General features: G+C 42.8%; 1 protein-coding gene across 1 annotated transcript in view; it reads right to left on the bottom strand.

The window, feature by feature from the left end:
- LOC120237306 (calcium-activated potassium channel subunit alpha-1) overlaps positions 1-12306 on the bottom strand; it is a 549540-nt gene that overhangs the window by 44667 nt on the left and 492567 nt on the right. The window contains exon 6 of the mRNA XM_039240526.1: positions 9614-9689. Coding sequence (XP_039096457.1) covers positions 9614-9689 — 76 coding nt within the window. The remainder of the gene's footprint in view (positions 1-9613; positions 9690-12306) is intronic.

Genomic DNA, 12306 nt, shown 5'->3' with positions numbered 1-12306 from the left:
AGACAGTATGGTATTGGCACAAAAACAGACACATAGACCAATGGAACAGAATAGAGAACCCAGAATTGGACCCACAAAGGTATGGCCAACTAATCTTTGACAGAGCAGGAAAAATCTTTTTTCCAATGGAAAAAAGACAGCCTCTTTAACAGATGGTACTGGGAGAACTGGACAGCAACATGCAGAATAATGAAACTAGACTACTTTCTCACACCATACACAAAAATAAACTCAAAATGGATACAGGACCTGAATGTGAGACAGGAAACCATCAAAACCCCAGAGGAGAAAGCAGGAAACAACCTCCTTGACCTCAACTGTAGCAATTTCTTACTTGACACATCCCCAAAAGCAAGGGAATCAAGAGCAAAAATGAACTATTGCAACCTCAAGATAAAAAGCTTCTGCATATCAAAGGAAAAAATCAATAAAACAAATAGGCAACTGACGGAATGGGAAAAGATAGTTTCAAATGACATATTAGATAAAGAGCTAGTATCCAATCTATAAAGAACTCATCAAACTCCACACTCAAAAAACAAATAATCCAGGGAAGAAATGGGCAGAAGACATGAACAGACAGTTCTCCAAAGAAGACATCCAGATGGCCAACAGACACATGAAATGATGCTCAGCATCCGTCATCATCAGGGAAATGCAGATCAAAACCACACTGAGATACCACCTCACAATGGTCAGAGTGGCTAAAATGAACAAATCAGGAGTCTATAGATGCTGGTGAGGATGTGGAGAAACGGGCACCCTCCTACACTGTTGGTGGGAATGGAAACTGGTGCAGCCCCTCTGGAAAACAGTATGGAGGTTCCTCGAAAAATTAACACTAGAACTCCCCTATGACCCAGCAATAGCATTGCTAGGAATTTGCCCAAGGAATACAGGAGTGCTGATGCATAAGGACACATGTACCCCAATGTTCATAGCAGCACTTTCAACAATAGCCAAAACATGAAAAGAGCCTAAGTGTCCATCAACTGACAAATAGATCAAGAAGATGTGGTTTACCTATACAAGGGAATACTACATGGCAATGAGAATGAAATCTGGCCATTTGTAGCAATGTGGATGGAAGTTGAGGGTGTTATGCTGAGTTAAATAAGGCAGAGAAAGACATATACCATATGTTTTCACTTATAGGTGGATTAGGAGAAACTTAATGGAGGACCATGGGGGAGGAGAAGGAGAAAAATTGTTGGGGAGAGGGAGGGAGGCAAACTATGAGAAAGTCTTAAATGCTGAGAACAAACTGAGGGCTGATGGGGGTGGGAGAGAGGGGAAGGGGGGTAATGGGCATGGAGGAGGGCACTTGGGATGAGCACTGGGTGTTATATGGAAACCAACTTGACACTAAAATATGAAAAAAACAGAAAAATAATAAAAATGTCTACTCTATCATTCTTGGTCATTTCTAAAGTTGCCATATTATAAGAGCTGCATATAAAAATTGCCAGTATTAGGGGCGCCTGGGTGGCTCCATCAGTTGAGTGTCAAACTTTGGCTCTGGTCATGATCTCACAGTTCATGAGTTTGAGCTCGGCATTAGGCTCTGTGCTGACAGCTCAGAACCTGGAGCTGCTTCAGATTCTGTGTCTTCCTCTCTCTCTGTCCCTCCCCAACTCATGCTCTACCTCTCTCTCTCAAAATAATTGATAATTTTATTTTCACAAAATTATCACAAAAAATTTTTATTTTATATATAAAATATATAAAAAAATATTTTATAATCACAAAAAATTAAAAATGCCTATTATGTGCAAGGCACTGTGTTGGCTTTTTCATTTTCTTCAGATTTTTGTCATTTACCTTTTGATACAGGCATTATCACTGTTCTCACTAACCAAATAAACTGAGGCTTAGTGTACTTAAGCAGCTTGCATGAGACGACATGGTTGGTAAACGTAAGTGGTGGGGTTAATATTCTAACCAGGTCTGTCTGATCCAAATCCTATTTAACACAACAATTTGGAGAAGAAGTACACAGCTGTTTCTATTGTTTTTTGGTTTGTCCCACCTCTTCTCCAAGGACAGACCTGTCCTCAGCCTCTGGCGCTCGAAGACTCCTACCTCTCTCTCTACCTGGGCAGCCTGAGCCACACAGGCTGATGGAGGAACTCCCGGCTCTAAAAGGCTACGCAGTAAGGCCTATCAGAGGCATTTCTCAGAAACTGAGCAGGATAAAAAGAATCTTTCTCCCTCTGAGATCTGGGTGCAAAAAATATTAAGTCTGGAGCTCTAGAAGGCCATCTGCCCTGGAGAAAGCCTGCCTGAGAATGTAAGCTAAAAAAATAAAGAGAGAAGAAGAATCCTGATGAGAGAGTCTGACCCCTGGATCCACACATGCTCAATTCTCCCTTGAATCCCAGTCATTACCAAGGCTGGTTCAAAACAGGCTCTGTCACTTGCAATTAAAGCCATCTGCCTACAACAGAAGGGACTGATACCCACTAAGCTCTCTGAGAATCTAACAATTAATCAGGTCTATCAATTAGGTCTGAGCCTGTCTCCATCTGAGAAGAGAGAGTGGATCCTATATCACCACTACTGTGTACAACAGGATGATTAGCTCCATGACTCTGCAAGTTCTTGTCTGGACCTGCCATTGGCAAGGTCAAGCACAGATCTGCTAAATCCTGGCCTTTGTCCCTTTTGTCCATGCCACCATGGGTCATACAACCACCTCTAAATAACTTCTGAAGCTATGAATGGAGATCACCAACTGACCAAAATAATGTTTAAAATATTCCACTTAAGCCTCTCCTTAATGCTGAGAGATCCTATAACTTGCCTTTCTTTTCCCTGGAGCAGCCTGTCGGCCCCAGAGTCCCACTCACTGGACTTCCAGAGTGTTCTCTCTCTCAAAGGACATCTCTTCAACCAGAGACAATCAGACTAAAATTAAAACACCTACGGGCACCTGAATGGCTCAGTTGGTCAAACATCCGATTCTTGATCTAAGCTCAGGTCTAGATCTCAGGGTCATGAGTTCAAGCCCCACACTGGGCTCCACACTGGGCATGAAGCTTATATCAATCAATCAATCAATCAAATAAAAAAAAAAAAAACACATAGATATATGACATCTACCCAATGAGCCACCGAGGAAAGCAACTCTGGCAATCAGTGAACTGAACATTGTTGTGGCTGGAACACCGTATATGTCCTGTTCCCAACTAGTTTCTTAATGGGAAGCCAAACTAGAGCAAAACCTCCCTGCTTCTACATTGTGAGTCCTCCAAGGTGTGAGCTACCACTGGAGAGTAAGAATCAGATGAGGAACAGGTAGCCGGTAGCAAAGAAGAAATCTCAGAGAAGCCTGTACATACAGTCCCCGATTTAGCAGTGGTTCAACTTACCACTTTTTGACTTTACAATGGTGTGACAGCCATCTGCATTCAGTAAGAAACTGGGTTTTGAGCTTTGGACTCTTCCTGGGCTAGCAGTATGTGGCATTTCTGTCATGATCCTGGGCAGTGACAGTGAGCTGCAGTCCCCGGTCAGCCACGTGATCACGGGAGCAAACAATCAATACACAACCATTCGGTTTTTCACTTCCAGGACAGTATTCAATAAATTACATGAAATATTTGGCACTTTAATGTAAAATAGGCTTTGCGTTTGATCATTTTGTCCAGGTGTAGGCTAATTTAAGTGTTCTGAGTACATTTAAGGTAGGCTGGGCCAAGCTCTGTTTGAGAGGTTAGGAGTATTGGAAGCATTTTTAACTTACAATATTTTTTACTTACAATGAGTTTATCTGGCCATAACCCCATCATAAGTCAAGGAAAATCTGTACTGTTCATTTTCTGAAAGGGTAATTAAATACCGAGTTGATTCACTTACAAAATCCCAGGTCCTTGGAACCTGAACAAACAGTGTCCCACCAACCACCATATGGAACACTTGTGAGATATTAAAAGTATTGCAGCCTTTGAGCCTCTTGGTGCTTTGGAAAAACAACCTAAATATGGTGACTACTAATTTCTAAATGATTGTCTTAATGATACTAATAGTGCTTAAGGGAGATCTTGATGTACGTGGAACAGTTCATCATTGATGCTGAAAGAGTCCGTATTCAGGGCTGAAATCTGATTACTTTATGGCATTAGCATCATCATTACAGATCGCTAGTATTAGGAATTTGCTTCCCAAATTAAACTACACAACCAGGCAATTTTCTAAAAGCTCTTTGAAAAAGATGCAGAATTAACTCTTGGTGAACTTACTCCCTATTCTGAAATTTGAACCTCACCAGGTTGCACAGGGCTCCATGGGAGGAGGGGTTGGGTATCAGGGCCAAGTTTGTGTGCTCTGCATGGCCAAAGGGGCCATTGGACATAAGAATAGGTCAGGGGCGCCTTGGTGGCTCAGTCGACTGGGCATCTGACTTTGGCTCAGGTCATGACCTCATGGCTTGTGGGTCCGAGCCCCCGCATCAAACTCTGTGCTGACAGCCAGCTCAGAGCCCGGAGCCTGTTTCAGATTCTGTGTCTCCCTCTCTCTCTGACCCTCCCCTGCTCACGCTGTCTCTCCCTCCCCTCCCTTCAGAAATAAATGAAACATTAAAATATTTTTTTAAAAAAGGAAATAAGCATAGGTCTTTGGCCAAGGCCATGGATCTGAGCCAAACACAAACTTTCCAATGGTTAGAATGACTGGAACCATTCAGATTCAAGACCCTTTCTCATGCCTTGGGGGACAGGACTGTGCCCTTATGAAAGCCTAACTCATCTAAAGAAAATCATTTTCATGTTGTCCTTATCATTGCTGCATCCCAAACTCATGAGTTCTCAATAACGACTGGGGAAATTTACATCACTGGATACAGTGAATTTTCCAAGGGCAGGCACAGATATGTTTCTGTTCCTATAGATCAGAGACCTTTCCAGGACCCCATAGATAGAAGAGAAAAACTTTCTCTTTTTTAAAGTATAGCTATAAACCCAGAGATGGCACAAGCCATCTCTGCCTTCAGTGTATTTAACAAGACATGTTTTGGTTAACACTTAAACTGTCATTCACTTTCTACAAAGAAGGGGAAATCTGTCCCTGTTCAGCTTGTCCACTATTTTCCTACTTTCCGGTAAAGGTTATAGCTAAGTGTCAACGGCTTTATTGTTTTATTGGTAACTTTGATAGACAGATGTAAGATACCTGCCCCTGAAAAGTCACCTGGCCTATACTACATTGAGATGAATGTTCTGAACTCTAAACAAAATCAGGTTGTATCAATTCTGCCCCTTAAGTAATCTCTCCACCTCTCTTCCTGCTCTCCACCTCAACTTGCCTTGCCTAGGCCATTTCCTGATACCACTCACCTGGACAACTGCCCTGACTCGTCTAATGTTCTACAGTCTTAGATGCTTCAAACCCATCATACAATTGGTGGACTGGTAGGTCTTTCTAAAATGTAAATCTGACCATGTTCCTCTCTACTTAAACTCTTCAGCAATTCCCTCTTGCTCTCCAAGTTAAATCCATGACACATAAGAGCCCTCACGATGTGGCCTCCACCTGCACAAGCCATTGCAGCAGTTTCCATAGGGAATACTCTTTTTATTAAAGGACTTAGCCTTGGAAGTTCTTAAGAGGTGGGGAAGTTTTACTTTATCCTTTATGCTTTCTTATGTTGTTGAAATGTTTACAATGAGCTATAGTCTGTTTTGATAATTAGTAAGGCCGTTTCCATTTAAAACAAATTGTTAGGATGACCCCTGTTTTCATCAACAACCTGTACCCATGAAAGGAGATCAGAATGACAGCTTTTAAAAGAGAAGATGCTTAGGGGCACCTGGGTGGCTCAGTTGGTTGAGCATCTGACTTCTGCTCAAGTCATGATCTCACGGTTCATGGGTTCGAGCCCTGCGTCGGGCTCTGTGCTGACAGCTAGCTCAGAGCCTGGAGCCTGTTCCAGATTCTGTGTGTGTGTGTCTCTCTCTCTGACCCTCCCCTGCTCACGTTCTCTCTCCCTCTCTCTCAGAAATAAATAAAACATTAAAAAAATTAAAAAAAACAGAGATGCTTTTCTGTGAGTGTAGAATAAGTGTGCTCTCATCTAGGAGTCTGCTCGCCAGTTTTCAGGGCCACTGAGGCATTGTCAATGCTCAGACGATGACATGGAGGGGAGCCTATCCCCTTCAATATGCCATTTTCCAGACAAGGAGCACATTAGGACCCCATTTGGGCTGGTAGCTTAAGGAATGGCCCTGAGGCTGTCCCATAACTGTGACTTGTTTCTTTCATCTGTGTTTTCTGTCATCTTGTTCACTCTCATTTCCTTTGCTGCCCTCTTAATTCTCTCTCTCTCTCTCACTCTCTTCCCCATATACTTCTCTGCTCTGTTTCTTCCAGCTCTTTGCCAAGCAGGGCAGCCCAAGGACAGAAAGTGAAGCTACAATTTCAAATCATTATTTCAAATCACATTTGCACTATCTCTATCCCTACCTAATGCCACAGATTGGTGGGGATTGGCCACCTGAGAAAGCCAGACAAAATCCCCCTAAAAATGATTATAGGGCTGCACCCACCCTTCTGGAAGGTCACCATGAACATAGGCAGAACATAGGTCCACTTCTCAGCATCAGATCCTTTGGACTCTGGGCTTTGGGGTGTGCAGAGGGAAACAGATGAGATTAGCCAGACACCTAAAGAGAACATAGGCTCAGAGATCTGGTCTAAAGCCTCTAGAGTTCTTACAAATTAAATCAAGTTTTCTTCTGTGCCTGGGATCTGGCCTGTGCCTGCCTTCCTAGTATCATTTTTGTTTTCCCACCACAGAACCCCCAATCTCTAGGAGCACAGGACTACTCCAAGCTCCCCCCGATGGCCATGTTCTCTAACCCATGTGCTTTTGCAGCTTCCATGACTGGAGGTCAGCACCACCCTTCGTGGCCCCCACATGCCTGAGCTCATTCCTGCCTGGATGACACATAGTTTTCTGGGAAGTTTACCTAAGATTTTTCCTTGAAAAGATCCTTGACTGCTGACTGCCCCACACTCATGTCAAGCCTGGGTCCATTCCTCTCATCTGTGCCTCACCCCCTTCCCAGCCCCTGCCACTTCTGATTCACCTCTGTCCTTAGCCCCTCCTTGCCACCTGGACTCAAGGGCCTTAGGGAAAGTTTTAGAGAGAAGGCCCCCTTCCCTAAAATATAAGCACCTCTACCGTACTGGAGGTTCCTTGAGCGCAGGTGCTGGTCTCCTACAGGGTCTGCAAAATAGCAGCGTCCCGGTAAATGGTGTTTTAATATTCATTTAACAAAATTTTTGAGCACTGACAGTGTGGGCCACTGTGGAATGGATGGAGTCCATTTCCAGGCATGTGCAATCAGTGTCACGCTAGCAGTAATTTGGAGGGAACCTGCTTGCACAGTGCCACAGATCAGAGCTTTAGTTTTCCAGTCTCATAAAAGCAGGACACCCACCTGGCACCCACTTCGTTGCTAGTACAAATAGATGGTCAGTTCAGGCTTGCTGAATTAACTCAGCCACCTACATAAGCAACAGGAACTGGGACAATCCAAGTGGTGGGGTTGTGATGAAAACTCGCTCCACCATAGAAAGAGTTTAACTGAGTGGGAAGTAGGATGCTGGGGAGATGCTATTTGGGGCTCAAAATAGCAGACACCTGGCCTCCTGCCACCCCATGACTCCTCCCTAAGGCCACTCCCTCCTGATTTATAGTCCCATCTGTCCCTTGCTGGTTGCTTCGGCTCTTTCCCCTCTGGGAGAACGAGCCTCACTCATACCAGTGGCCTCATTGGTGGACTGTGCACCACAGACGTTAGTGTTAGTTCCTGCACCTAAGGAAAAGGAATCTTCTCCAAGGATTGGGAAATTGGTGGGTCTCTTGATAAAAGCCCAGAAAAAGATATTTTATTCACATGGCTTAGCATTCTCCCAAGTCCAAAAAGGATCCATGTGGAATGCAAGAAAAATGAGAACACAGCTCTCGCCACGTTATTCTTTGGAGTAAGGACACATTCTTAAAACACTGGTATCAGAGGGTTAAAATCCTCGAATTTATGATGTAAACATGAAACAGGGAACGAGGGACACTATACCATGTTAGAGAGTGTGGTTAACTCCACGTAACACCTTCTCCACAAGGGGAAAAAAAAGTGCCTCTTAAATACAGTCCCTGTGCTTGGCACTGGATATGTACCAATTCTACCCCAAAAAATATAGTCAAGTGGAGCAAATGTAACATAGGTAAGCATTGAGGATTGCTAACTTATGGATAATTTTAATTTCAAAAGTTATATGAGTTCATTGCACAGAAGGGCCATAAAAAGGTAGAAACAAAGGTTACTGTCACTCAGAAGAAATAGGAAGAATGACAACATTCACTCTATATTAATAATATTACATAACATTAAATGGAACACCAATAAACTCTGACCCCAGGGTAATGAAAGTGCAGTGTGGGGGGCATTCAATAGAGGGCTTCTACTGCATTAGAGGCTCATTTGCTTTTTAACTTGGCTAACAACAAAGAGAATTTATCCCACGGGCACACAGATGAATAGTTAGCAAGGAAAAACCAATTTAGAATTAAAACAAACCAAAATAAACAAACAAAAAGCACTAACCCCAAAGAGGAAAACCCATAGCCCATCACATTTGTTGGATATGACAGTTTTAGGAAGCTGAGTTCCAGCCTCAGTTAACTGGGAAAACAAAGCCAAATCCAAGCCCACCCCCCTCCCATTCGTGTATATTAATTATAAATCACAAAATCCAGAAGCATCCTGTTTTTAATCATTTATCAAACACGTCAACCTACGAGGAAATGGAACATTAGGAGTGAGCTTCTTAAAGTGTAATTTCCTATAAGAGAAATTTATGGCCTGTACTTATTCTCCATTAGAGTATGTCTAACCTCTTTTATTAGTTTATTCATCAAGACAGCCTGGTTTCAAGCCAGTTCTGCAAACCCGCAGGTCATCAGGCAAGAGATCTCTGGGGGATTTTTCCTCCTGGTCCGGTAGTGTTTTCCAGATCATAACACAGTTAACAGAAGTCGTCATGGTGCATTCAGCGGGAGGTTTTTAGGTATTCCCCAAAAGGCAATTCACAAAGCAAGCCCCAGGGACCACACTGGCTAGAAAGTGAACATCTGAAATGTACTTTGAAATGAAATGATTTTCTGTTTGTCGTATGAGGTTTGTGATTGCCTCTCCAAGAGCACTGTGTCCATTGCTTTTGCGTTCAGGTTCAATTTCTTATTTAGTGATGTAATAAAGGGGCGATTTAGAACCTAGAAGCAAGGACTTCCCAGTCAATGAGCTGCTCGATCCCTCATCTGCTGCACACCATCTCTCCAGGATGGTGTGGCTGATTTCCAACCTACACAGCCCCCCAAAACTATCTACTTCCCCACATGCACAGCTGTTTCTCTTTTTACCAGACAGTCCCCAGCCCTGCAGAAGAGAGTAGTTCAAACCATACTCAGGGCTTTCTCCAGCTCTGTGTTAGATCAGTCTTTCTGAGGAAAACAGAACTCTAACTTTCCGGTGATGAAAACAAAAGCTCCTGATATTTACAACTTGGCCTTGGGGACCAGAATGAGGAAAACATATAAATAAGAACATCTTACCTTGTTTTAAGGATATTCAGAAACTGCAAAATCTCCGAAAACTGTATCAGCCTGAGAGCTCTTAAAAACCTCAAACCTGGAGAGAGAAATGAAATAGAGACACATTATTCTCACCGCGTGGTTTTAATGTTCACACTCTGCTGTTTGATCTACAGCTGCCAGGGTTGAAGGGATATGAAGTTCTTGCAGGAGATTAAACCAACCGGTACCTGGACATAGTCCTTCATTCTGATTCTTGACTTTAATCTCAGCCGGTAAGATTTTTCATTAAAGGACGCCTGTTTTGAGCCCCTGTAGAGGAAGGTCTGGTGGGGAGAGCCTGTTTTAATGAGGCCTCTTTTTTGTCCATCTTGGATTTAAAGCACAGTTTCTAAGTTACCTACTGGTCTGAGAGGATTTTTGGCTCTGAAAAATACTGGGAATGGCACAGAGTAACCCTTGTGCTAAGAGCAGATTAGGAACAAATCGGATAACCTTATGTCTTTGATGGATTTTTTAAAAACTTTATCTTCAATCCTGATAAAATGAAGAGTATAAGCTACAGCATTATCTGTTTTCTAGAAGGTTCTCTATTTTTCTCCCAATCAAAAAAGAAAAATCAGATCAGTAAGATCTCACTCCCCATAACTTCAGGATCCAAAATGTACATATTTCCACTTTTACTCAGTGTCACGATAAATGTTTCTCCTTTCTAAACTGGTAACGAAAAGCTGCTGAATGGAAACAAAGAGGTAGCATTTCCAGACAGCAGAAGAGAGATAGACACCGGAAAGGAAAATATAATCAAGGATTAAGGAAAACACAAATTATTTTTGTGTTTTAATAGACCAGATATATTGAGATCCAATTCATGAGTCAAAAACAATCCGAGTCACTCAAAGGGCTTCCTGTAAGAGAATTACTTACAAAATACTGATTATCACAGCTTTGAGGTATTTTCAATATCACACCCTTTGCTAAGGGAGTTTTCTTCTACAGATTTTCCAAAAGCATTTTGTCAAACAGCCCCACATGCCACGAGCAGTGCTAAGCAGAGAGTGGGCTAACTTACTGACAGGCTGCTCTAAGCCAGTGGGTGAGGCTTTATTCTGCCCCCTGTAAGGCAGGAAGTGGTGGGAAGAAACTTCAGGGATTCACTGGAATGAATCAAGGAAAGGAGACAGACAGGAAGTTTTCCCCTATACAGCTCCACACCTGGCCCAGGCAGATTTCACCTTGTTCAAGCATTAGGTACCAAGGAAAAACTAACACAAAGCCCAGGAGGAGAAAAAAAAAATCCCACTGCACAAAAGGGAGAAAGAGATAATGGCTCAAAAGGGAAATTTCTCATCTAAAAAGGATTTACCTTCACGAACAGGAGATTTTCTCAAAAGACGTTGGCCTTCTATGCCCAATGATATTTATATTACTTTTATTAAACCAAAAAGCACAGAGATGAGAAGGAAGTTGATGAACTGAAGGCCCAGGAGCCGAAACACAGTCCTAACCAAACTGATGAAAGGTTCACTTAACACAGCTGAACACTGCACCGGCTGCAGAGAACAAAACTGAGAAGTAATCCCAGAACACAGAGAACATAAGGGAAAGGGAGAGAAAAAGGATGAAATTTAAGAAAATGGAAATGGAGGGGAGATCACAGAAATCCAACCCATGAATAAAACATGTTCCAAAGGGAAGTACAAACAATCTGTAGTGCACAAGTAATGGCCAAGACATAATAGAAAAGAACTTTCTAGAAAGGAAAAAAGGACTTGAGATTAAAAGGCAAAATGAATGACCAGCTCTTAGAAATCCATGCTGAGAAGTATCTGCCTTTTCTTTTTCTCAAGTTTCAAGCATTAAAATAAATTAAAAATAAAGTGTCAGAGTGGGGAGAGGGTCACCATTAATGAGTGCCACTAAGACCACATGATGTAACAGTCAGTATAAATGACAATGGGGCAACACTCAGAACGTTAAGATGAGGAGAATCTGATCCAAGACTTTTGTGCACAGTCAAGCACTTGTTCAACAATAAAGACAACAAAAAATGTCTTAAAAAATCCAGGATCCCAAGGGCGCCTGGGTGGCTCAGTCGGTTAAGTGTCTAACTTCAGCTCAGGTCTTGATCTCACAGCTCATGAGTTCACGCCCTGCATGGGGCTCTGTGCTGGCAGCTCGGATTCTGGGTCTCCCTCTCGCTCTCTGCCCCTCCCCCACTCACACTCTGTCTCTTTCAAAGATAAACATTAAAAACATTTTTTAAAATTCCAGGCCCCCAGAAAATATATTGTTTGTGCAAAATATTTTCAAAGTTTGCAAGCCTTATTAGATCAGAATGAGTAGCTGAGGCTGGAAGATGTATATTTGGGAGAGAGAGACAGACAGAGCACAGTTGGGGGAGGGGCGGGGAGAGAAGAATCACAGAATCTGAAGCAGGCTCCAGGCTCTGAGCTGTCAGCACACAGCCCGACATGGGGCTCGAACTCACAAGCTGTGAGATCATGATCTGTGCCAAAGTTGGACACTTAACTGACTTAGCCACCCAGGTGCCCCTGGAAGGTATATTTTTTAACAAACTTTATTGTTGGTCCTAAGCATCCAGCCCAACCTGGATGGCTGGTCTAAGTCCAGCATCACTGGCATGCACTTCTGGGAGATGAAAGAACAAATTTAGAAACTTGAAGTAGAAAAAAAAACAGCACCACTGAAAC

The sequence above is a fragment of the Hyaena hyaena genome, unplaced genomic scaffold (genome assembly GCF_003009895.1).
Source record: "Hyaena hyaena isolate Hyena2069 unplaced genomic scaffold, ASM300989v1 scaffold_176, whole genome shotgun sequence".
Taxonomy (NCBI): Eukaryota; Metazoa; Chordata; class Mammalia; order Carnivora; family Hyaenidae; genus Hyaena; species Hyaena hyaena.
Note: the sequence above shows the minus strand (reverse complement) of the source record. Positions and strands in the feature narration are given on the sequence as shown.